General features: G+C 43.5%; 1 protein-coding gene across 4 annotated transcripts; it reads right to left on the bottom strand.

The window, feature by feature from the left end:
• Positions 1–1,573: 1,573 nt before the first annotated feature.
• C10H14orf93 (chromosome 10 C14orf93 homolog) lies at positions 1,574–25,806 on the bottom strand. Of its 4 annotated transcripts, none has more exons than XM_064292292.1 (9): positions 25,753–25,774; positions 17,278–17,344; positions 16,849–17,092; positions 13,348–13,647; positions 10,862–11,182; positions 5,868–5,929; positions 5,545–5,648; positions 4,701–4,813; positions 1,574–4,419 (listed from the first exon to the last, which is right to left on the bottom strand). In XM_064292292.1, the coding sequence occupies exons 4-9, from the start codon at positions 13,549–13,551 to the stop codon at positions 4,000–4,002; spliced, it is 1,224 nt and encodes a 407-aa protein (XP_064148362.1). In that variant the 5' UTR covers positions 13,552–13,647; positions 16,849–17,092; positions 17,278–17,344; positions 25,753–25,774; the 3' UTR covers positions 1,574–3,999. The 4 variants fall into 4 exon arrangements, with proteins under 4 accessions (XP_064148362.1, XP_064148360.1, XP_003420991.1 ...); XM_064292290.1 differs by having other exon boundaries at positions 13,348–14,252; XM_003420943.4 differs by lacking the exon at positions 17,278–17,344 and having other exon boundaries at positions 13,348–14,252; positions 25,753–25,806.
• Positions 25,807–26,226: the final 420 nt, after the last annotated feature.

A 26,226-nucleotide genomic window follows, 5' to 3' on the forward strand; every position in this document is an offset into this window, starting at 1 on the left:
ACAGAAGTGGTGAGACAAGGAGAGAGACGTAAAGAGGAAGACACGGGAAAAAAAATACAAAATGAGGCTCAGAGATGCGGGCCTAAAGATAGTGCTGAAAAGCAAGGAAGCCCAGATAGAGAGGTGGTGGAAGAGAGCGAAGGAAAGGGAGGGTGAGAGCAAACGAGAGCGTGGCTGGTTCAGAGATCGAAGGATGGATAGACTAAGAAAAAGACAAACATGTAAATCCAGAGGGAACGAGAGACAAGCAGATAGACTGCAATAAAAAGACATCACTTTCTGAACCCAAAGCTCCCATGACGGTGTTGAGAGCGCGATTTAGTATGAAACGAAAAAAGCGTAAGGAAAAGGTTTGGCACTAATCGCTCACCTTCTGAGTGGGACAGAGGAATAGACAGACACCCCCTGGTGTTGGGAAATGAGATTTTTAGCAAATATTTCAGGTGACCACAGGGATTTTTTTTTTTTTTTAACAGGGATATAGGAGCCCTAGTGGCTCCGTGGTTAAGAGCCAGTTAAGAGATGTAGCTGCTAACCAAAAGGTCGGCAGTTCGAGTCCTCCAGCCGCTCATATGGGGCAGTTCCTACTCTGTCCTGTAAGGTTGCTATGAGTTGGAATCAACTCACTTGCAATGGATTTGGTCTGACAGGGATAGAGGGAGCCCTGGTGGTGCAGTGGTTAAGTGTCTGGCTACTAACTAAAAGGTCAGTAGTTTGAATCTACCAGCTACTCCTTGGAAACCCTGTGGGGCACTTCTACTCTGTCCTGTAGGCTCACTATGCTTCAGAATCCACTCCACACCAAAGGCGTTGGTTTTTATGGTTTGGACAAAGATAGGTCTAGTATTAGAGCTAGCAAACGCTTCCCTCTTGGCTGGCCCACAGGAGGCTGGTGATAAAGAGTAACTATTAATTGAAGAGGAACAAAAGAAATGTCATTTAGAGGAAATAGCAAGTGAAAATGATCAGAGTGGAAAAGAAAAAGAGGCTGATATTTGCCCTACTAGAGGGATCAAGAATAAGCATGGCTGAGGCTGAACATACTGAATTAAATATCAATCAACTTATTTTGCCCAGAGTAGCTCATCAGGGATAAGGGGTGGAGGTATTAGAACAAGAAGGAAAAGAACTCTTTAAATGAATATGAAAACTATATGCAAACAAATCATGCTTATTTTTTTCATGTCCACATTTAGGTGTTTTTTATAATCTTAGTGTATCCTTATTGAATGGGGAAGGGAAGGAAAGGAGGCTGATATCCTTTGGGAAATTAGTTTGGCACTATTTGGCTTCTTTGTCCTAGTTGCATTGTCTCCTTGACCCCATCTCTCTTGAGAAGCAGCCTCTCCATTTCCCTAGTCAAGCCTTCAGCTTTTCTCTAATCCTGAGGAGAGTTTACTGTCACACTGGCCGCAGGGAGGACTGAAAGCATTAGTAATGGAGAGGAGCTAGCAGGTTGGCTCCAGAAAGTGCAGTGAGCGACATCCTCAGGACCCTCAGGCTGTCCCTCCTTTCTGGTCTCCCAAGTGTTTTGAGGGAAGGAAGTGGTGGGGGGGTGGGGTGGGTAGGAAGGGACCTGGATTGTTTCTCCCAATTACTTAACATCCAAAAGATCTACACAGCCTCTGATATTTGGAAGCTTTGATCCTTTAGGGGTAAGGATGGGAGTATAAGTTCTAAGAAAAGTTGAGAATGCATCAAAGGAGGCCCATCCAGGAGTTGGTGGGGTCAGCAGTGGGCACATTTGAGATCAGCAACTTGTTTTGGGGGAATAACAGGAAGCCAGGACAAGTGAAGGGGAAGAGGGGTGCACTAATATGTAGGACTCCAAAATGCTCACGACCTTGGGGCAGCTGTTTGCAGTCTGAACCGACCTGAGGGCCCCACAGGCCCTCTTCTCCATCTCCAGTTACCATCTCTGTATGGATAACTCCCAAATCCCTCTCTTTAGCCCAGACTTTCAGTTTTATAAACTCAACTGACTACCAGCATCTCCACTTGGGTTGTCTCAAAGGCACCCCATGCCCTAAAATGAGCTCATCTTCCCTGTCTCCATGAAACTGACTCCTCCTCCTACATTCCCAGAGTAGATGGCACCATTAACCACTTAGCTCCTTAAGCCAGAAACATGAGCACCAGCCTGTTTCCTCCCTCTCCCTTAGTGCTCAAATCCAAGCAGTCAACAAGTCACATCAATTTTGCTTCCTAAACATCTTTCAAACCTGTACTCTCCCCATCACCACTACATATGTCAGGGCACCATCTTTTCTCTCCTGAACTACTACAAAAGTCTCCCTGCTGACGCTTGCTCCCTCCAATCCATTCTTACACCCTGAGGTCAAGTGATTGTTCTAAACCACAAAACTGATCATCTCATTTCCTGACTTAAAATCTTTCAATGATTTCTCACTGCCCTTCAGCTGAAGTCTATACTCCTTAAGATGGTTTACAAGGTCTCTCTAAATCACCCCTCCCCAGACTATCTGGCAGTATTGGACTTTTTCTCTGCTTGCTCTTGTCTCTGGGCTGTGTGCCTACTGATCCTTATGTCTGGCATACTCTCTTGGCCTCCCCTTCCCTTCCCCTAGCTAACTCATCCCCATCTTTCAGGAATCAGTTTAAACATGACTCCCTCTGAAAAGCTTTTTCTGGCCACAAGAGTAGGTCAGATAGCCCTCTGTGTGCTTTCCTTGCACCCTGTACTCCGCTATCATTACCCTCATCACAGCTCATTTCATTGCCTACGTAATGCCTAGCTTCCCGACTAGACAATAAAATCTGTGATCACCATCTCATCAACAGTGTATCAGGAGCGCCTAGCACAGTGCTTCATACCTAGTAACCAATCTATGTTGGATGATTGAATGAAATGAATAGAAAGCCGTTTTTACTTCTCAGTCCATTCAAGATGCATAAAGTCTGTGCTTCTCTCTCTCTCTCTCTCTCTCTCACACACACACACACACACACTTTCTCCAAAATATAGTTTGGCTTGATAGGAGTAAGAAATAGCTATAAAGCTGTATATACTGCTTAATCATACAGTGGGGAAGCAGCTGCTGTGAGACATGAAAACTCTTAATTTCCTAATCTATAAGATGGGAATAATAAGATTTGCCTTGTACTCTTCAGACAAGGATTGGAACGGACAATGGGATAGAAAAACATGCTGGTGAAGAATGAGCTTCTTGGATCAAGTAGACACTTGAGACTATGTTGGCATCTCCTATCCGCAGGGGAGATGAGAGGGCAGAGGGGGTCAGAAGCTGATGGAATGGACACGAAAAGAGTGGAGGGAGAGAGTGGGGCTGTCTCATTAGGGGGAGAGCAATTAGGAGTATATAGCAAGGTGTATATAAATTTTTGTATGAGAGACTGACTTGATTTGTAAATTTTCACTTAAAGCACAATAAAAACTAAAAAAAAAAAAAAGATTTGCCTTGTATAATTCAATAAACAGTGCCTTATTATATCTAAATCCCAATTCCCAAATAAGAATGGAACCCATGTTCTTTCTCCTGCTTAAAACAATTTGGCCCATGACTGAAACTGCCCACCAGATGGCAGTATTACCCTGGGCTGGTCCTGTTCTTCCACTGCAGAGCAAGACCAGCAGTCATGGGGAAATAAGGTACAACCAGGGCTGCTTCCCCTAGAGCTGAGGGTGAACCCGAAAAAGAAACTCAGAAACCGGGGCATGTATCAAGAAGGCCTCATGTTTCTTAGACCCATCCTCCTCCTTTCCTCATTTCAGGCTTAGGAATAAGCATCTTCTGTCTTGCCATTCACAGTAGGGGGCTTTCCCCCTTTCTATATTAAGTTCTTTTATCCTGCTAGAGCTGCAAGCTTCCACTTCCAGTGGGGACTGTGTTAAGAAGAGAGGTAAATTTACTTTCTCAGACTGCAGAGGGTATCTCCTTATTCTAGGAAGACCCATGGCCACCCATTTCTGGGACATGGGGTGTGGCAGAAGTCAGAGTTCGTTCTCGGCTATAGATTTCATTCATCCTTTTCCACCTTGATTTCAATGAATGAATTCAAGTCTGGGCAGAAGGTTTTGTGGGGTTGGTCAAAAGATGGGGAGACAGGTCCATTCTCATCACCTCCCTCATCTTCCTCTTCTTGGAAGTTGGGATTGTAAAGTTCTGGTGGGAGGAGCTGCACCTCAGCAGAAGGCAGTCTGTCTGAGGGAGGCCCATACACGCGGTTGGCTTTGGTGCCATGCTTAGAGTTAGCATCCAGGTGATAGCAGAGCTCTGTGAGGCGCTGGGCCCGGAAACGAGGAGGGCGGGCCACCCAGACACCTGGCTCATTAAGACTGTCCTCTTCATCTGACATCAGCTCTTCTGTCACATCCTTCCACAGGTGTTGGTCCTCAGGTCCAAAATGCCTCATGATACTGGATCGGTTGGCGAAAAGCTACGGTAGGAGCCCAGGACAGAGATTAGGAAGAGAAACAGACTATGGCTTAGATTTGGGGAAAACATTTTGATGGGGAGGAAAGCTGTTATAATCTGTGCTTGATGGAACCCAGTCCCCAAATCAAATCTTAGAACTGGCTCAGCCTCCTTTTCTTCTATTTATCTATAATCCTAGCTCTCAATCCTACCCTCAAATGCCATGTCCTCTGGCCCTTCCCACTGTGGCTTATTAGGGTTTAGAATTTAACATCTTGAAAGGATGGCCTAGAAACCTCCTACCCGGTATCGGCGACTTCGAAGTTTCTTGTCCTCTTTCTCCTTCAGGCCTTTAAAGGGGTTCAGGGAGTTGCGGTACTCACGCCTCTTAGTGAGGAAATAGGCCACACAGGCTCCTGGGGTGGAGAGAAGAGGAGGAGGAGCAAAGGGGCAAAAAGCAGGCTCCTCTACAGCAGTGGTCCTCAGCCCTTTTTTCTGCCTTAACACTACTGAATGAGAGGTTGAGAATCACTGTCTAGAAGCTGGGCTTTCTTGGCATTCCCATCAGCACCTATTCACCCCTCTTTGGTTCAACTCTCTTTTCCCACCTCCATCTCCAACACTAACTCTTCTCGTATCTCCCACTGATAAAAGACAACTCCAATTGTTTCTGTATTCCCCCCATTAAGTCTACTCCCATCGCTACTCTGCCGATAGCAGATTATGGGTACTTTTTTAGCAGAAGCTTTCCAGTTCATGATGCTTCAGGGTTAGCTACAGACACATAACAGAAGAGAGCAAGGAAAGTAGAAAACCTAGGACATAACATTTAGGGACAAAAGGGCAGGCCTGGCTTCTGATTTCTTTTTCATAATGCCTCAGATTCAGGCCCTGCATAAATATAATTCATGATGGCTCCTTTGTCCATTCTCATTTCAGACTGAGAAGGGACAGAAAAAGGCAGTTAGGACTAATTCTGTGAATACTGTCGGTGAAAAGAATAGCCAAAAATAATAATAACTTGAAGTCCACTATTTTCAAAACCACCTAAATCATCTCCATTATGCTTTTTCTCCTCTGACCAAGAACATGGTGGAGGGAGGAGGGCAGAAAGGATGGGATGGAAGTTAACTTGTTTTTTTCTTACCTTTCAGCTCCTTATCAGTGTAATTGTGAGGACTGGTCACCAGTTCCTGCTTGAGCTTTTCCAGAAGGAACTTCACTACTGAAATATTCCAGGAGGACTTGATGCTGCCACAAAAAGAAGAACGTATGGCAGTCCGCTTTTTAAGAGCCAGACAGAGATACCCAGCACTAATCAACTTAGTGTAAATTCCTCCATGGCCCAAGACAGGATACAAGGGACAATGGTGAGATCAAAGCCCTAGCTTCATGGTTGGATTGCACCATTCCTCTTCCGTCCCCTTAGCAAAGTTCCTTGTGAACTACTTTCCCTCTAGAGGACCGTACCTTTCAGACCCATTGAATCTCTTGTCATTGGTGATATGGTTATGCACATTGTGAACCATTTTCTAGGAAAAAAAAAAAAACAGGAATTAAGCCAGGAGTGGATATTATGAAAACCCGCTCAAGTCTGTAGGGTTAAAAAGCATTGTCCCTATGTAGTTCTCTGCCTGAATCCTTCTCACAGTCTGGGTACCATTCTTGTAGATGCCTTTCCTTAGCCAGATGGCCAGAAATACTTATCCAAATTAGTATTCATAATGGGGCCCTTCTTCCCTCTTTTCATTTAATTTGTGTCAAGATTCCAGGATCATCCCTGGCCATAATTCTGCTCCTGGTGAACGGGATCACTAGAGCAGAAGGTCTCAAACATTTCCAGGGACATACCCCTAATGGCAGGAGAGTGTAAATACACACCAGGGCTACTAACACAAGTGGGCGTTTCTTGAAGCCCCCATTCTTGCAAAATTTTTAGATTTTCTTCAAAATACATCTATATTTCTTTTAATATAAAAATGTCTTCCAAAATTTTCTAGTAAAATTGATGATCCAGGAATATGTCCCAGGTTTATCCATGGCTTTATATATTGCCTTGCACATGACCACAAATCCCAGGGGTATACACAATATGGTCTGAAAAACTCAGACCTAAAATAACAGAAGTGTGCTTTGGAAAGGACCTTGAAAACTCTATCATCCAACCTCCCTTTCACATTATCAAACAGGCCGTCTTTTGCTTATACAACTCTAGTGATGGGTTCTCACCACTTTTTGAAGCGGCTTATTCTACTCCTGAACATCTCTAATAGTTAAAAAATTTTGCTTTAGATGCCCCAGAATATGACCCCAGTTTTGCCTGTAATGGAATCCCTGATGGCATAGTGGTTAAGAGCTACGGCTACTAACCAGAAGGTCAGCAGTTCAAATCCACCAGGCGCTCCTTGGAAAGCCTATGGGGCAGTCCTACTCTGTCCTTTCGGGTCTCTCTGAGTCGGAATCGACTTGATGGCACCAGGTTTTTTTGTTTGTTTTTTTTTGCCTATAATAGCACCTGAAATATTCAAAGATAGCTTTCGTGTACTCCCTAAGTCTTCTCTTATCTAAAGGACCTCAAGTCCTTCAGGCATTCCTTGTGACATAGTTTCCAGACAGACTCCTCATCAAACTATGAGGCTCTCTGCTTTGCTAGTGTCCCTCTTACAGAGTAGCACCCGGAGCTGAATCTAACCCATCAAATGAGAGCTGGCCAAAGAGACCATTACCTCCCTCAGTGGAACACTGTACTTCTAGGAATGAAACCCAAGATGGTGTTACCTTTCCTAGCAACCCCACACCCATGCATAATGCCACAGGGTTCATTCATCATGAGCTTGTAGTCAACCCAAGTCCTCAGACACTTTTCGCACGAATTGCTATCTCTGTCATTCTGCAACTGATTTGTTAAATTTTAATGCAGGGTTTTATATTCCTTCTATTAAATTTAGCTTTGTTATTTCTGATTATATTTTCATTCCAAGCTCTCTCAGTTGGTGGAAGTTACACGGTTCCATCTTGATGGGTTCATATCCTGATTTAAGGGCTTCAACTCCATAGTCAGAAATCCCCAATTTAAGCTTCTACCTCTATGACTGACTGACCATATCAGGTTAGGGAAGTACTGTCAACTCATTATGGCTGGGGTCTTCACTATACTGTTATTATACTTGCTTCATAGTTGATATAGTTATTTTACCTCTTAGAAGTCCAAATTTAAGGAATTACAAGGGATAGATGAATACTTCAGAAAGAATTTGGAAGAGCTGCAAAAAGGGGGGGGGGGCATTGCATAGCTTCCAACTCTAGTGGCTTAGAAGGGATCAGCTGATAAAAATCAAACCAGGCTTGAAGTGGAAAGGGATAATATTCTAGACAATACTAAGTGTGAAGACTGTAAAGGGTGCCAGCTCACCTACCTCCTTGGTGAGCTAAAAATAAACACATTTTCCCAGGAATAGCTTGGGTCTACAGCATTCCAAGGAATTAAGAGTTTTGGTTCGGTCCTTTTGGTTCACAGGATCCCTAGCAACAATCCACAGCCGCCCCAGCACATTGGAGAGATGCCACTCTGATTCCTTCCCAGAGCTAAAGATTGGAATAGTGAAGTTCTGTGACTGTTCCTCCCCACCTGCAAAGTCACAGTCTGGCTGCTGAGCCCACAAGGACATTTTAAACCTTCTTCTGTGATGGTCAACAAAATTCCCTGGCTGGCCCTCTAGATCCTCATCAAGTACTATCATAGAGAGCATGATGAGCGAGCATGCTGTTCTCCTCAGTCGGTTCCCAGTTCCACCAAGCTCATTAAAGGGCAGAAAAAAGCCAGGTCTCACACTGCTCCTCTCTCGGGAGGCAATAGGCAGGGGTGGAATGGAAGTGATTGACTCTGAAAATCCTGACTTCATGCAAAGTATAATTTACGCATGTATATTCATGATTGAAACATTATGGAGTTTTGGGAAATCCCTTGAAATGCATTTCTAGTTATATGCCTCCATTTCTACTACTGGCAACAAGACCACTGGAGTGGCTATCTTGGGCCAGAAATCCATGACAGAGAATCTATACCCATCTCAGTCCTTGGTAAGTGAGGAGACATCGGGAACATAACCAAAATGCAAAATGAAAACTAGAAACAAATCGATACTGATTATGAATGGTGTTTTCCCATGGAAAAAAAGAATCCCTCAATGTAAAACTGAGGTCTTAAGAGGAAAATGAAGCTGACATAACCTCTGCTGGGGTCCTGGGCCCAATGCCACATGCTTCAACCTGAGGGAAATACACGTGGAAAGTATTTCAGAAGACAAAGACAAATCAAAAGAAGGGGAGAGTAAGAATGGGATCTCTGAGAAAAAGGAAAAGGCACTAAATCTATTCAGCTTTTAGAGCGTATGGGAAAGAGAGAAGAGACTAATATACATAAAGGATATATAAATGGTAATCAGATGTTTTTGATCTTGACTAAGACAGTCACAAGAAGAAATGGGCTATATGTTAAGATGGGGTTTAGGTTGGATGTGACAGGTGACCTCCACTCCCAACCAGGACTTTCAAGTTACTTCAAGCAGCCATTATCCAGGGAATGGAAACCCATTACAGTCAGTATGAACAGTATATGGCATATATATGTGTATGAATTTCTACACAAAAAACCATCTTCCATGTTTGTTTGCCAACCTCACCCACCCCCCACAAGGTATTTTCAGAAAGGTGCTATGCTAATCTTTTTTTTTTCACAGCAACATGCAAAAAAAAAAAAAATTGGCATAGCGCACTTAGGAAAATACCTGGGGGGCAGGAAGCAGGGCTGGCAACCAAATGTAGAAGGCAGCATTATTTGCATAAAAATATGGTGTGTATATATATATATCAAAAACCCCTTGCTGTCCAGTCAATTCCAACTCATAGAGACACTATAGTACAGAGCAGAACTGCCCTATAGGATTTCCAAGGCTGTAAATCTTTACAGAAGCAGACTGCCACATCTTTCTCCTGCAGAGTTGGGGGGTTCAAACCACTGACCTTAGTTAGTAGCCAAGCACTTAACCACCGTGCCACCAGGGCTCCTCATATGTGTGTGTGTGTGTGTGCACGCGTGTGTGTGTATGTATACACATAATACTACCATTACCCTTGCCATCGAGTTGATTCCGATTCCTAGTGACCCTACAGGACAGAGTAGAACTGCCCCACAGGGTTTCCAAGGAGCAGCTGGGGGATTCAAACTGTCATCCTTTTGGTTAGCAGCCAAGCTGTTAACCACTCTGCCACCATGGTCCCATATACACACATATATACATATACGTATACGTATATGTATACATATACAGTCCCATGATTATCAGAAAGATACTGTTTGGGCACACAGACGATCCAAAGGACTGGTCACCCTAGAAGAGGGTTTATCAACCTCGGTATTATTGACATTTTAGGCCAGAAAATTCTCTGTTGTGGGAGGCTATCCTGTGATTGTAGAAAGTTTAGTCCTGGCCTCTACCCACCAGATGCCAGTAGCACCCCCTCTCCACTGCATGATAACGAAAAATGTCTCCAGATGCTTCCAAATACCCTCTGGGGGGCAAAATCACCCCAGTTGAGAACCACTGCCCTTGAAGATCTCTAGGTTTAGATTAGCTGCCAGCCTGGAGGGCTCACAGCTCAGCAGGATGTTCCCAGGGCTCCAAGCCACGCCAAGGTTTCAGGCAGACCTGTTCAGGCCAGTCCCTTTCCTGCCAAGAGCTCTTGGAATAGCTAGAATCTCCAAACCTTTTATAACTGAGCTAAGTGCCTAATGGTCCTCTGAATCTCTGGTGTTTAGAACCACATCAGGACACTTGGTTTTTCCATTCAAGGGGCTCCTGGCCGCTTACTCTGCACAATGGCTAAATTTGTGGGCAATTTCCAGTGCTACCCTTCAGTGGTCAGTCCTAAAGATCTTCCTGTCAGGATTATTAGATCACTAGCCGTAGCACTTAACCACTACGCCACCAGGGTTTCCGTTTTGGGAGATGTGATATAATTCCCTCCTCCTCTTATTTAAAAGTAAAATATCAGTCTATCTAGAGGAAAAAAAAAAAATTTTTTTTTTTTTTTGAAGCCTACAAAAACCTCAACTGTTAGCAGGGGGCCTGCCTATCCCTACGGCTATGGCATGAATCTGTCTTTCTTGCTCCTCCCACTCCATTAGGATTCAAGATAACATTCATTCACTGTAAAACCCTTTGCCACAGAGTTGATTCTGACTCAGAGCGACCCTATAGGACAGAGTAGCACTGCCTCATAGGGTTTCCAAAGAGCAGCTGGTAGATCTGAACTGCCGACCTTTTGGTTAGCAGCCAGATGCTTAACCACTGTGTCACCAGGGCTATTCATTCACTATGGGAGGTTTAAAATCAACCCACCCATCACTCTTCACTCATCTATCCAAACTTAAAAATATATGTATAGAAATTGAGCTCACTCACAGAGAGGACCAGATCCCGCTTGCGCCTGGAATTCTTCTGTCCACTCCCTCTGGTCCTGCATTGGGAAGCTGTAAACCCTAGAGAGTGTCTCAGCTCCCCAGAGCCCCCAGGGCCTGACTCTTCCAAGGCACTGTCCAGCGCAGCAGCAGCACTGAGCACATCTTCAGGGCGGGGCGGTGGCAGCTTGGTTCCATTCTCTGGCCCAGGCTCAGAGGTTGCCCGCTGGATAGCCAGTTGTGTGGCTGGTGAGAGCTGCTTGGCATAAGCAGGGGCCAGCACCCGCTGTGCTGCACCCTCAGAGGCCACATAATCATCCACCAGCTAAGAACATAAAAAGAGAATAGCCTATTAGCCAGCTGCTTAGGGGGACCTGGTTAAGGATAGTTGAACAGAGAGTGGAAGGATGGGGAGAACCTAGCACAGTCTCTAATGGTCAATGGCTTGTTTCTCTGGGACTCCTATGGGAGTGTTGGGCATATATTTCTCATGTGTACAGGGCCTCTCACGTTGGGTCATTACCATAGGACTGATTAAAAGAACAAGGCATGTTTCTGATGCTGTATTTATGAGTAGTATTATGGTTTGCTCTTGGATATAAGAAGTGTAGCTAGGAAAATGTTTTGTCTAAAAGAGATTGGGAAAGGAAGTGATAACAAGAAAGGAAACCTAAGCAAGAGAAGGAGTAAGGGAAAAATGACAGCAACAATAAAAAGGAGAAATAAGAGGAAATTGAGAGTGAAGGAGAGAGAGATAAAGTCAAAAATCTCCAGAGAGGCTCCACTGACAGCTGCACTCACATACTCTCCAACACCTGCGCGGGGCCAGTCCTGGGCCCTCACCTTGACCCTGCCCTGGCCGCACCTGACAGTCCCTGTCCTGACATCTACTCAACCTTCTGTGCCCTCACTCAAGGACATACTGTGCAGGGAAAGGAAGGAGGGGGGAGGGGAGAGAGAGAGAGAAGAAAGGAGGGGGAATTTCTGCAGCCAAGAAAATACAACAGTGAAAGTGGGGGAAAAGAACACACACAGAGAAAGACGCGGGGGAGGAGGCTGAGATTTATAGACCTGTGTGAGCTGCTTTCTGCGCTGTGAAATCTAATTCCATCCTGTCGGCTTGGAAGCCTTCCCTGCCTGAAAGAAACACAGCCCAGGGCATGGCCTGGCCAGGAACCCTCCTACCTCCCACCTTCCCAGTCCCTCCTCCCTCAGTCCCCAACCACTGATGGTCCTGGTCAGGCACAGACAGGGCCAAGCAGCAGTGGCCATTAGTCACACGGCTGTGCCTTCTGGGGGAACAGTGACCAACTGCAGTGTTACATTGGAGGGGGCCAAGGGGAGTTTATATATTCACTTCTCAGATCCAGCAGATGGACTGGGAGTTCCATCCCTCCCATCTACCCTGTGTGTTCTGTTCCTTTACCTCTTTACTGGGTGTCTGAGCTCTGCCGTGGGGGAAGTGCTGACACAGAAAATAAGGCGGAGGAGAGTTGACAGACCTCCCCTGTCTCTCTCTCAAGTGGCAACACATCTCTGTTATTTTCCCATCTCTATAATCTCTATAGTTGCTCCATCTCCTTTCCATACTTTCATGTGTGACATTCTGCAGTTTTTACTCTGCCCAGCCAGGATTTTCCTGCTCATATGGCCCTGAACACTAAAAAAAAAAAAAAAAAAACCTAAAATAGAACAATGTACTTCTATGTCTTTTCCTGCTCACAAAATGTACTTGCTTGCTTCCTTCTTTCCTTTGCCCTTTCTCCCTATGTGTTATTCTTCTTATTAATTTGTGATTTTCTATTTCTTCTCCTCATTTTATTTCCTTTTCTCTGGCTCCCCTCCCATCTTGCCTCAAATTCTCTCTCCCACATAGATTTTCCCCTTTCCACAGAGAGTCACCTTTCTTCTCTGTACCCTTTTTTCACTTTTGCTTCTCCCTCAACCCCACCTGCCTCTTTCCCTGCCAGCATCTGTCTGCTACTATCTTTGTCTTCTCCCTCTCACTTTTTCCTTAGCTCCATCTCTCTCTCCACCTCTGCCTCCCTCCCCTCGACATTCCCATCTCTCTCTGCACTGAACTCCTCTTGGCAAGCAGAGGACCCGTGATAAAATATGAATGAGCCGTCTGTGCACGGCAGGCATTCTCGCCAGGAGAGGCAGAGCCCATGAAGCAGCCGAGAGAGCTGTGGAGGAGAAGGTGCCATGCGGAGCTACTGAGAGGGAGGGAAGGGCACCCCGTCTCCACACACACCAAAAATGACCTCCTGCCACAGAACCTGATGGTCTAGGAAGAAAATAGGAGTGCTGACGATCCTTCAAGGCGAAAGAGATGTGGTGCTGTTGTTTTATCACGAGTCCAACAAAAGTAAGGTTTAAAGATGGAAAGAAAATAAAGAGAAGAAAGAGAAAAAAAAGAGAGAGAGACAAGGCCAGGCTAAGCACTAAGGAACAAGAGCACTCGTGGCCCTTTCCTGCTTCCATACTCACAGGGTTGAGCAGCGAGGCCCCATCGCTGGCAGCCAGGGCACATCTCTGAGTGGCTGGGAAGCCCAAAGGCCCAGAGCCCACCGCCGAGGCTGCTCCCAGCTGCCACAGCTCCTCGATCACCACCTGCACGCCGCTACTCACGCTGTCACACTCCTCTTCCACGGCAGACACAGCCTTGCAGGTCTCCCCGGGGCTCTCCTTCATAGGCCCGGGCTCTTCAGGTGGGGAACTCTGCGTACCACCTTCCCCGTCCTCATCAGGGGTAGACACTTTTGCTTGTCTTAGCTCACCCACTTCCTCCTGCAGACGTTTTAACAATTCATTGTTGGCCCTGGCAAGACCCAGAGCAGCCTCGGCCAGTCCCACTGCCTTCTCTACTCGCTGGTAAATGATATGGAGGAGCTGCTCTGAACTCTGAACTGCCAGGCCGTGTCCTGTCACAGTGATAGGGGTGCTGGGAGGAGGATGCCCGCCCTGCGAGCCTGTGCCGCCCCCGCTGGTCTCGTTCTTACAGGCACAGCAGCAGCAGGTGGCCTCGCTGCTACTGGGTGGGGAGAAGAGAATGGTGGCACTGAAGGACATGGCTGGCTGAAGCAATGGCAAGGCTGCTCACACAGCTGGACTTTCCCAAAAACGGTCCTGAATCAAAGCCGACTTCACACGTTTGGTAGGAAACACTGGTTTCTTTGGATTTACTTTTTCTCATAGAGGTTGGTCAGAGGAGCCTGGGCACTGAGCGGTGGGTTCTGTACAGTCACACAGGGAAGGAATGCAGAGTCCATGGCTCCCGGCCTCAGCCTGCAGAGGACAGATGCTTCCTTCTGTTTGTAGATTCTGTGCTCCCGCGCAGCACGCAGGGTGGCACACTCACCCTTTACCAAAGGGAGATGCCTATAAAGGCCTTCCTGGGGAACACAGTTTCAGAGGGAGAAGGCATTCTTCTTGAATCCAAGCACGGAACCCCCACCCCATGGTGCCACCATTCTAACCTAAGAACAGAGAGGGGACTCAAAAGGACCCACTGGCATCTGGAAAGATTAGAAGATTAAGGAAGAAAACATAGACCCCTCATCTCCTCACTATCTTACTGTAATAAAAATATTGCATTTTATTGCTTTGACATGATTCCTGAAGAAGTTCAGAACAGTTCACACAGATTATCTCATCTACACAACAGCTCTAGGAAATACATATTACTCTAGGTCCAAGGAGGAGACACGCAGGGAAGTTACATGTCTTTTTCAAGGTCAGAGGAAGATAGCAGAATCCAGTTATTGCTACTTTCAGGCTAGTGTTTATTTTTTTTCTGAACCGATAGCACTTACTGTTGACATGATGAATCATGATTCTACCCTCTATAATTTTCATACGGATGCATTCAGACTAAGGCTCTGAAAACATCAATCACTGCATCCCTCAACGTGTCACCAACGTCTCACTATTACATCATTAGTTCTTTTAGCGCAGGAGTAGGGGAATGAAATGAAAGGCTGGATAGGGGAACTGAGCTGGGATAACCCAGGATGGCACAGCCCCTGGCTTTCAGGGCTGTACGCCTAGGCCTCAGCCTCTGCAAAGGAAGCTCACTGTTCTGAACCCCCAGCTGGTAGCCAGAGAAAATGACCTCTGGGACCCCTTACCTCCCCCTCTCCTGCTCAACAGGCATGTCCACATATCTAAGTGCTGCCACTTTGCCCACATGACCAGCCCCCCAAAAAGGAGAAAGCAGAATATCAATGATAAACCAAACTGCATCTCTTTTCAATTACTATAGTTAAGCCACTAAACTACTCTAGGAAAAACAAGGCAGAAGGGGGTGGGGGCTGGTTTGTTCTCCTGAGAACACTCCAAGAAACTTAATAAATATTGTCATTTTCTAAGTGATACTTGATTATAGGGGAGAAAATAAAACCTCTCTGCCTGAAGCTTCATAAATGACAAAACCTTAAGATTGTCTATAATTTCCTTGAGAGATACATTTCTATCGTACCCTATAAATCATAACATCACGATTAAAAGAAGGGGAGGAGATTAGGAGCATTTTCTATATATTGAGGTGGTTTGTTTTTTTTCAATCAGCAATCCCATTTCAGGAACAACAGTATCAGTGCCTCTGAGGCACTAAAATGTAAATCTGACAGCGCATTTTAATTACATTTGGTTACTAAAGAATAGTCTTTAATTTGCTCTTTCCACCCTTTATATCGAAGAAACAGCTTTTTTGTGCCAAATATTCACTTCCTGCAAGAACTTAAATCCATTTATAGCTTTCCTGCCATTAGCTTCACTGGAAAGCAGAGCAAAACCCAAAACTAAAGGTTAAAGCCAAATTAAAACTAAAGGTTAAAAGAAAGTATGAAGCGATTCTATGTCAATTTATGGATGAATTATTTATATATCTTTTTCCTTCCTAAGTAAGGACCTACACTGCTCCTTCAGATTTTTTACCAACATCATTAAAAAAGAAAAAAACAAGGAGCTTAATCTTAAGCATTATGCTGTGAGAAAAAGAAAAGTTATATTTTGGGGATAGTGGACTATATTAATGCTTGGCAGCTAGGTCCAGTATTTGTAAAATCAGAAATTAATGTGCATCAGGTTGGGACCCTGAGTGGGTTGTTTAACCCATTTCTAGTACCAAATTGACAACTGTCAGAGTGTTCCTTAGAACTAAGGATGGCGAGACTTCATCTCACATACTTTGGACACGTTATCAGGAGAGACCAATTGCTGGAAAAGGACATCATGCTTGGAAAGTAGATGGTCCAAGAAAAAGAGGGAGACCCTCAACGAGATGGACTGACACAGTGGGTGCAACATTAGGCTCAAACACAGCAACGATTATGAGGATGGCAAAGGACCAGGCAGTGTTTTGTTCTGTTCTACATAGGGTCGCTATGTGTCGGAACCGACTTGAGGGCACCTAACAACAACATGCTTGGTTCTCTTGCCTCACACACTTACCTCCTCTTGCAAGAGTTGTACCTGCCTTGAGCCCTTCCCTACCCCCTTAAATGTTCTTTCTTAGGTCGTCTTTCCAAAACAGCACTGAACTAGGAATTAAAAAGAATGGGGTTCTCATCTGGCTGCACCACTTAAAAGCCTTGTGAAATTAGGCAAATTATTTCACTTTCTGAGCCCCAGTTTTCTCATCTATGCCTACTTTGAGTGTTTTTTGTGAAGATTATACATAATATATATAAGGCACCCCCAGAGTGACAGCACATAGCCGATGTTCCACAAATAGTATCTGGGTGATATGATTACTCCTGAAACTTTTTGTGCTTCCACCCTGGACACCCATCCTGATTCCCTGATCTTGAATAAAATGCAGTAGCTTCAAATAGCATTTAGGGATTTTCTTCTCCCTCTAAATTTAGTACCAAATTTCTAAGAAACAATAAATTCAAGTCTACAAAGACATATTGAGGTACAAAACCTTCTATGATGCAAATGAGAAAGGTAATTGAGAAAACAGAGTATTCGCAATTTGGTACTTACTATTATGAAGAAGAATGAGACATCAGGGTTGCAGGAAGACTCATTAACAACCTGCAATACGCAGATGACACATCCTTGCTTGCTGAAAGTGAAGAGGACTTGAAGCCCTTACTGATGAAGATCAAAGACCACAGCCTTCAGTATGGATTGCACCTCAGCATACAGAAAACAAAAATCCTCACAACTGGACCAATAAGCAACATCATGCAAACTTTCTGAGTCATCTTTCCAAAACAGCACCAAACTAGAAGTTAAAAAAAAAAAAAGATAAACATCATGAGAAAAGACTGAAGTTGTCAAGGATTTCATTTTACTTGGATCCACAATCAACACTCATGGAAGCAGCAGTGAAGAAATCAAACAACATATTGCACTAGGCAAATCTGCTGCAAAAGACCCCTTTAAAGTGTTAAAAAGCAAAGATGTCACCTTGAGGACTATGGTGCTCCTGACCAGAAGCCATGGTATTTTCAATTGCCTCATATGCACGTGAAAGCTGGACAATGAATAAGGAAGACTGAAGAAGAATTGATGCCTTTGAATTATGCTGTTGGCTGGCGAACAATACTGAATATACCATGAACTACCAGAAGAACAAACAAATCTGTCTTAGAAGAAGTACATCCAGAATGCTCCTTAGAAGGGAGGGTGGCAAGACTTCATCTGAAGTGCCTTGGACGTGTTATCAGGAGGCACCAGTCCCTGGAGAAGGACATCATGCTTGGTAAAGTAGAGGATCAGCAAAAAAGAAGACTCTCAATGAGATGGATTGACACAGTGGCTGCAACAATGGGCTCAAAAATAGCAACGATGGAAAAGATGGCGCAGGACCAGGCAGGGTTTTGTTCTGTTGTACACAGGGTCGCTGAGTCAGAACCCACTTGATGGTGGCACCTAACAACTACAACAACATCATAACCTGGCCTTACACTAAGGATAATACTCAACTCTGCTAGTTTTAAGGCTATATTTATTTTCCTATGTGAGTTCACTTATTCCTCAATTTCTTTGTTTTCCTACTTTGTGTACTATCGCAGTGTGTCTATTTTAGAATGTCATACTCAGGGCAACAAATATGTTTTCTTGAATTAGCCTGTCTACTAAAAACATGGTGCAGTGCCATGCAGCACAATAGGCATTCAAGTAACTCTTCTTTGGTTTCCATGGACACCATTGCTGACTTAATTTCCCTGCTTCCTGCCCCAGTCTCTCACCTAAACTCTAAGGCAGGGAAAGAAATTGGGACCAGCAGGTAAAAAAAGTAGTACTTCAAATTACAATATTTGCTAACCAGGTAAGAGCTTAAATGCTGGACAAGTGATTAAAATAAAACCCTAACCTCATTAGTTGCATATACTGCCATTAGAGAAGTGGGGCAAATCAAAAAAAAAGAGAGGGGTATTCCTAAAAATTCTCTATACATATTGTCATGTTATAAAGGATGATTCAGCAAAATGAACTATTTATTGAGTACTCGTATGAAGAAAAAGTACCTACAAGAAAGGAGCTTACAATTTGGGAATGGAATATAATACTTGGAATGCCTAAAAAATAAAGCAAAACACAACAGAAGCTAAAACCAAACCTGTTGCCATCAAGTCGATTCTGACTCATGGCGATCCCACGTGTTACAGAGTAGAACTGCTCCATGGGGTTCTCTTGGCTGTAAACTTCAGAAACAGATCATCAGGCCTTCCTCTCCTGGAGCCACTAAATCCAACTGACCTGTTGCCGTCAAGCTGATTCCTTCTCATAGAGACCCTGTAGGACAGAGCAGAACTGCCCCATAGGGTTTCCAAGTAGCGGCTGGTGCTTTTGAACTCCAACTTTTTGGTTAGCAGCCAAGCTCTTAATTACTGCACCACTAGGTGCGTTCAAACCATCGATCTTTATGTTCACAGTTGAGCGTAAACTATTTGTACCACCCAGCCCCCCTAAAACACACATGAACCCAAAACCAAAACCGTTGCCGTGGAGTCGATTCCGATTTATAGCAACCCTATTATAGGACAGAGTAGAATTGCCCCATAGAGTTTCCAAGGAGCAGCTGGTGGATTTGAACTGCTGACCTTTTGGTTAGCACCCAAAGGCTTAACCACTGCATTACCAAGGCTCCATATAAGTGCCTAAAGATATGGTATAAACTGAAAAATTCTCGAGGAGTTGATTCAAAATAATGGCAAGACCATCATAGAATGAAATCATACGACAAAGGGTTCTTATGGAAGATAATCCTCTAACCAAGTCTTGAGCAATGTATAGGATGAACTGCTAGGGTGGTGAGAAGAGAAAAATCGTAAACATCACAGGAATTAACAGGGTACATGTCAGAGATCAGAGCAAAGGAGCTTTTATTGTAAGGTAAGAAGAGTTGACAGAAGACTTTAAAAACCAAGATAAGGAAACATATAGAGCAGGGGTCGACAACCTTTTTCTGTAAAGGGTCAGATAGTAAATAAATTAGGCTTTGCATTGCAGGCCATGTGGTTTCTGTCACAACTACTCAACTCTGCCATTATAGCATGAAAGCAGCAGCATGGACAATATAAAACCAAGTGAGCGTGGCTGCGTTCCAATAAAACTTTATTTATTGGCACTGGAATTTGAATTTCATATTATTTTCACACGTCACAAAATATTACATTTAATATTTGTATTTAAAAATGTAAAAATAATTCTTAGCTCGTGTGCCAACAAAAACAGATGGTAGGTCAGATTTGGCCTATGGGCTGTGTTTGTCAACCCGTCTTAAAGACACATAAAATGGAATGGTTAAAGATTAGGAGACTACTTAAGTGATCAGGAATGAGTTGATGAGAATGAGGGCTGCATATATGAGGACTGAACATCGTGGAGGATGAACATATGATATTTGTTTATTTAATAAATATGGGGACTAGAGATATTGATTAAAGACAATTTCAAGATTATAAGCCTGAGAGCCAGAAGGTGATACCACTGGTAGAATGACAGAAATGAGGCAGTAAAGATGAGGCAACAATGTTAGAGGAGACATGTATTTATTTAACCTGTTAAATTTCAACTGACGGCAAGACCTTTAAGTGTAATGTCCTGAAAACAAATGACTAGAACTGAAAAACAAAAATCAAGAGGAAGATCAGAGCTGGAATACAGATTTGGAGTCTTTAGCGAGAAGACTATAGTTGAAACTGAGTAAGTGAATGCACTCTCCAAGGGGTACATATAAAGTGAGAAAAATGCAAGGCCAGGAACTGCACCTCAAGCCAAATCCATTGTTTCAGAGACCAAGGAAGAGGCTTCATTAAAAGAGAAACTTGTCAATGTTGGCATCTCCTGCCTGGAGGGGATATGCGAGGGTAGAGGGGCTTAGAAGCTGGCAAAATGGTCAGGAAATGAGAGAGTGGAAGGAGGGAGCCAGCTGTCTCATGGGGAAGAAAGTACTGGGAGTAAGTAGCAAGTTGTGTATGGGTTTTTGTGTGAGAGACTGACTTGATTTGTAAACTTTCACTTAAAGCACAGTAAAAATTATTAAAAAAAAAAAAAGATACAACCTAAAAAAAAAAAAAAAGAGGAAACTTGTGACAGAATGGTGAGGTAGAAGAAAAATAGTATTATGGAAGCCAAAGTAGAGAGAATGTAAAAAATGTTGGATCTAATCAATTGTGACAAGTACAGCAGAGAGGTTAAAAAAGATGAAAATTAAGGAAATACGTTTTATTTGTCTGTGATGGTATTGCTGATGACCAGAGAAGACATTTTTGTGGTAAGAGTAATATTATGCAGTAGATGAAAGAGGAACTGATGGAGAGAAAATAGAAGCAAGACACGAAGTCAAGTTTTTTAGAGTTAAGCTATAAAAAGAAGGGATGAAATAGGAAATTAGAAGGGACTTTAGGGTTAAAGTATTTTCAAGACACAGAAAGCTTCAGTATATTTAAAAGCCAGAAAAGAAAAAGTCAGTGAAATATTGAAGAATGAAGACATTAGAAAAGGACTTAAGTTTTCTTTTAGCCAAAGATCCTAGCAATGTAAGATCGAAGCAGGACAAGCTCTTCCTTCCCCCAAGACTGAAGAGAAGAAAAAGATGGATATAGGGGCAAAGATTTGTTGAGCTGGAGAAACAAAGAAAAGCTGTACACTATAGAGACACCCTTTTTGCTTTGGAGATAAGAATTTTCTCAGTCTGAGTAATTCAAACTGATAATAGAACTTTATTATAGCTGGTATTGCACTATCTGTTGTTACAACCCGTTTAAGTTCTACTTTTCTATCCCTGCCATCTTAACAGTCCAGACCTAATATAATTAATTATTCTTGCTTCTTTGCCATCACTAGCTTCATGTTCTCCAGGCCACTTATCCCTCCTGACATTATTAACCTACCTAAACTTTATTCAGATATTTTTATTTTACCTCTCAAGGTATAAAGCTACCTAATAATCCAGGAAGAAATCCATGGACTGTTTGGCAAAGCTATGGTTAATTCTAGTATGTTATCCAGTCAGTGTCTACACCATTATTATTAAACATTAATAATGTCAACTTTTGCTATCTCAGATTGCTTTGCTGTTATGTGCCATCGAGTCGACTCCAACTCTTTGTGACCTAGATATCTTAAAACCAAGAGCTCATATTTTGTTCAAGAAATATAAAATGGGAATAAACTGAGACTGACCACCATAGAGTGGAATACATGCCTTTTGCAAAATGCTATAAACTTCCCGAATTGAGTGTTAACAAAATGATTTGCAGTCTTATGATGAGCTGCCAACACAAAATGACAGCAGATATCAAACTTAGGTTTGCATAAAATATGCATGTTTGGTATTCATTTCAGTATTGGTCTAATTTTAATACACGTGAAATGAACCCAGAAAATGTACTTTTCAATAATTTTTTTTTTTTTATAAATATATCTAGATGAAAAAGAAAGCTCATCTCCTTTAGCAGACAGTTCAGGATGAGACTGTCCATAATCTTAACTATCCCTTTCCTCCCAAGCCACATGTATTTTTGTTAGAACTAAATATATCATACTTTTGGCAGCTCCCTTGCTTGCTCTCTCCCCATTCTGGGTTTGAATTTTCTGCATGACTGAGTTCACCTCCAAACTATGAAAAATAAAAGTTTTTTTCATTATTTAATAGATGTGCAGGATATGTTATCACTCAGGTGATATATGTTTTTATAATAGGCCCTTGACTCACTCAGGGTCATGCTAGCAACTAACTTCCTTAAATGCGATTACTGGAAGCATGGCAATTCATGCCATAATCTTCATTTTAAAAAAAGGAAAATGGCCACTTAAAGCTCCTGCTGTGCTGGGCACCCCTGCTCCTTCACTTCAAGGTGCAAAATGGCTCACCAGTTAGAAGGTTCTCTCAAAGCCTATTTCTATCAGGAATGCGGTCCTAAGCACACAAAAGCAGGTAAGCAAATACCATAGCATACTATTTTCCCACATTTTGGAAGAATGACTGGTGCAATGACCTGAAAAAAATCTAAAACCTCATTTTGGGGGGTAAAAAAAAAACTGTAGACCCAAAGGGCAGAATGAGGTCCTAACAAAAGGATTCCATGAATCCAAAAATTCCAAGTATACTTGTTTAAGTAGTACAACAGTTTTTAACTCACGGTAGCACAGTCCTCTTTATTTACATTTGCTAAACTGCAACATTTGTTAATACTAAAACTTCTGGCCTGAGATTTTCATATACATGTGCGTGACATAAAGGACTGACCGCATTTCTGCAGAAAATGATGAACTAGGTCCTAGAACTATATCATGTGCCCAGCAAGCCCTCGGTAAATGTTAGTTGATTAAATATTAGTCAAAGAGGACAAGGTCGGTACCAGGGACTGCAGAACTGTTTCTGAAGGGACGGTGTCATACAGCTACTGACAGGGTGATAGCGGCTACCGAGACGACTACGCAGGAGCGCAGAGCTCGGGCACTGAGGCCGCAGCGGACAAGATGACCCGCCACTCAGTCCAATCATAAAGTGAATCCTGGGGGTTCAGGAGAAAGAAGGGCCAATTCCGGAGCGGGCGGCCAGAAAGCCGAGAGGCCCGAAGCGCGATCAAGGATCTCGCTGGGTCACCGTCACCACGAAAGGTCCGAAGACTGAGGCTGAGAGCCGCTGTCCCACGTTGGAAGCCCTACGGGTGTTCCACCGCGTGTGCCCAGCGCAGCCTCGCCCGCTGACTCAGCTAAGCTGAAGCGGACGTGCGAGCAACGGAAGGAGAGAGCGGCGCCCGCCCGTGTACTCGGTCAGCGCGCGCACGCGGAGGAGCACCGCCCAGTTTGCTCTCTGACTCCCGATGATTGGCGGTTGGACGATGGTATAGAAGAGCCAAGGATGTTATTGGTTGTAGTTTTGTCACTCAACAAGCAAGGGAGGGGAGGGGCCTCTCCAGGGAGGGACACGACTGCGAGCCTTTTTCAAGGCCATCAGACGCCATCTTAACTTGTTTTTTGTTTACTGTCTTTTGTTCTTTGCTGCTCAGAAAGCTGTGTGTACGTGGTTATAAGGACAGTGGCCACAAACAGATTTCACACATTTGGCGGCGGGAGACTTTTAGTTCCTGCCGGCTTTAGTTATAGATCTTTCAGACATCACTAGCAAAGTGGCAGTTCCCCTTAGTTAAAAGTTTTCATTTCTGCGGACCCCGCGGTTTCCCTGGAAAATCAACCGAGATTAGTTTTGCTTTCCTTTGCTTCGCTTTGCGTAGGAAGGGCAAGCCAACGGCATATTCGTGAGAGGAATTCCCCTCTTACAAAGAAAGCAACTCAAAGCGAGGGGATTGGATATGAGCCTAGGTTCCTAGACCCAGAAATGAGATAGCCTAGAAGTCAAAGACGCGGAATGTATACCGCTCTGGGAGCAGCTCTCCCTTTCCTGAGAACTGTACAAATTGAGGTAAAAGATATTTGTGATGACCTGAAGTCAGGTGGAAAAGAATTATGGTAAAATTCCACTAAAAATTCCCATCACTGGTATCACAAAGGTGACCAGAATCTGACTAGATTTCAAACAAGGGCTTAAACTTGTGGGATGACCCACACGTGAAAAAAATTTTAAGCACTGATCTGAGTTGGATTGCTGGGGAATAAAAATACACTTACTGTAAGAAGCCCAGAGGACCCACACAGGTCCAATTTCATTGTAATGAATTTCAAGACCTGTACAAATAATTTTATTGCAGTTGTTATTTCAGTGTTTTAAATACTGCTTGAAACAGTAGGACGAAAGCTGAGAAATGGAAATGGAAATGTATTATCATCATCACAGAAGTTTGCTGTAATGAAACTGGAACCCTACAGTATATCCTTTCTTCTTTTGGTTGCCACTACACTTGTGACATTCCAGTTTCTCCCTTATCACCCCATACACTTCCTATACTTTCACTCCAATCCTTGAGTACAGATTTGGATACATGTTTTCTTTCTCCGTATGACTCGAGGAGACAGTGGTTCTCTAACACAATGAAGTGAAAATACCCCTCATATAACAGGATGCTCTGTCGTCCTCTAATTCACACAATTTTCTGTGACTGGGAGACACGGGGAGAAGGCTTTTCGTTCCGAAAATGTAACAGGATAGACAAAATGCATTTTCTATCTCTCCGATTATTTTGCCTTTGCCCCCTGTTGGCCCCCAGTCACCACCACTGTGAGCAGTTTTTGAGAACTGGACTTGACTGTATTATCTTCCTGATACTTTGCCATCTGTGAAGCTTTTCAAACAAATCCCAACCTATGAACCGAATATTTTGTTAAAAAGTCAAGAGAGAACTTGCAGTCTAAACACACCAAACCACACATAAAGGCAAAAATATACACAGCTGTACATTTAAGAACATGAAACAATAAAAAGCAAAACCCCTTAAGCAAAACAGTCACTAAAGAATGCTTTGAACCAGATTCAATAAATTGCCTACCCGCAACTGCCTCATGGACTATATAAAAAAAAAAAACTCCCTAGCAATTCTTTAATTATTCACTAATCCGATCCCTTAGAAGAGCAGAAAACACAATAAATGCACCCAGAATGTAAGTGCCTATGTATGCTAAGCATAAGATTTCTTATAAGCTCTACTCTGCACACGAAATCCTGTTTTGATCATATTTGGGAACAGACACACACACAAAAACTCACATCCTATTACTTGGCACACATAAAACCAAAGGTAGTCACTTTTCAAAATAAAATCTGATATGACACATATACACATACTGTACAAATACACAAAGAACAAAACCCCAAAATAAATCTTTACAAATTTTTTTTTTGCTTCAGGAAACATACACAGGGACAGATATGTTCTCATGAGAATGTGTGTGCAAGACACACTAACACTGAAAGGGCTTTCCCCCTCCCCAGGGAAATAAATATCTCAATTATAATATCCTAATATTTTTAACCTATTGGCCTTGGACAACTGCCACATCCAAGCCACGGTTTTGATTCTGGGGGAGGGTGTGTAAAACGCTTGCAACAGCGTTGTGAGGAAACCTCAAATCTCCGCTTCGTTCGACGTTGCCCCGACAGAAATTTACATTATCCCATTAGCCCGCTTAAAAAAAAATTTTTTACTTTCCAAGAGCTAAATTTTTAAAATTTCTCATCCACCAAAATTTACCAGTTCTCAAAATGTGATAGCAAAAAGAAAAAAAATCCCTACACTATTGGCTGGAAACAATTGTACACGGCCATTCTGCGTCTCAACTTCTTGGTATATTTTAAAAGCTTGACCAGGAAAAAGAAAGAGGAAGAGAGACAGAAAAAGAAAAAGGGGTAAAAGCAAATTCCCCTTAGCAACAGTTTCCTCACCCCAGAACTGCCACATATCTCAATTTTTTTTTTTTTAATTTTGAAAACACACACAAGATTAAGAAGAGAAAAAAATGGAAAAAGGATACCCGAAGGTCGTATGGCTCTTTGTATTCGTATGTGTGCAAAAAGAAGGACTCGCGGAGCCCGAGCCTGCAAGCCCCGCCCCTCCGCGGACGCCCGCCCGGATTGGCCGCCGCCGGCCGCTGGGCGCCCCGCCCGCGAGCACACGCGCCGCGCCCGAGGCTCGGGCCCCTTAGGGGCCCCCCTCGACCCCCGACCCCCGCCCGCCTCTAACCTGACGACCCCCCGCCGCTTGCGCCTATCGCTTTTACTACTTCTCGTCCTTTCACTTTCTCACGTTGTTCTCACCCTTTTCCCTCCTTCTTTTAGAGAAATCAGCCCCTAGTCACCGGTATAACTTTTTTCTCTGTAAAACCAGGCCCGAGTTACCAGTATAATAATCCAGTGAGTGAACCCCTTCCTGACAATTTGCTAAACTTGGTTAAATAGGCAGTAAAATTCTAGGCTGGGATTAAGCTTTAGGATGTTAGTGGGCCCAA

Source organism: Loxodonta africana, chromosome 10 (genome assembly GCF_030014295.1).
Source record: "Loxodonta africana isolate mLoxAfr1 chromosome 10, mLoxAfr1.hap2, whole genome shotgun sequence".
In the NCBI taxonomy this organism is placed as follows: Eukaryota; Metazoa; Chordata; class Mammalia; order Proboscidea; family Elephantidae; genus Loxodonta; species Loxodonta africana.

Excerpts from the sequence above, each read along its gene's own strand:
- C10H14orf93 (XM_003420943.4), bottom strand. The coding sequence starts at position 13,929 with ATGTCCTTCAGTGCCACCATTCTCTTCTCCCCACCCAGTAGCAGCGAG. Across the intron at positions 5,930-10,861 it reads AGCGGGATCTGGTCCTCTCT|AAAATGGTTCACAATGTGCA; the intron begins GTGAGTGAGCTC and ends TTTTTTTCCTAG. Across the intron at positions 5,649-5,867 it reads AGATTCAATGGGTCTGAAAG|CATCAAGTCCTCCTGGAATA; the intron begins GTACGGTCCTCT and ends TTTTTGTGGCAG.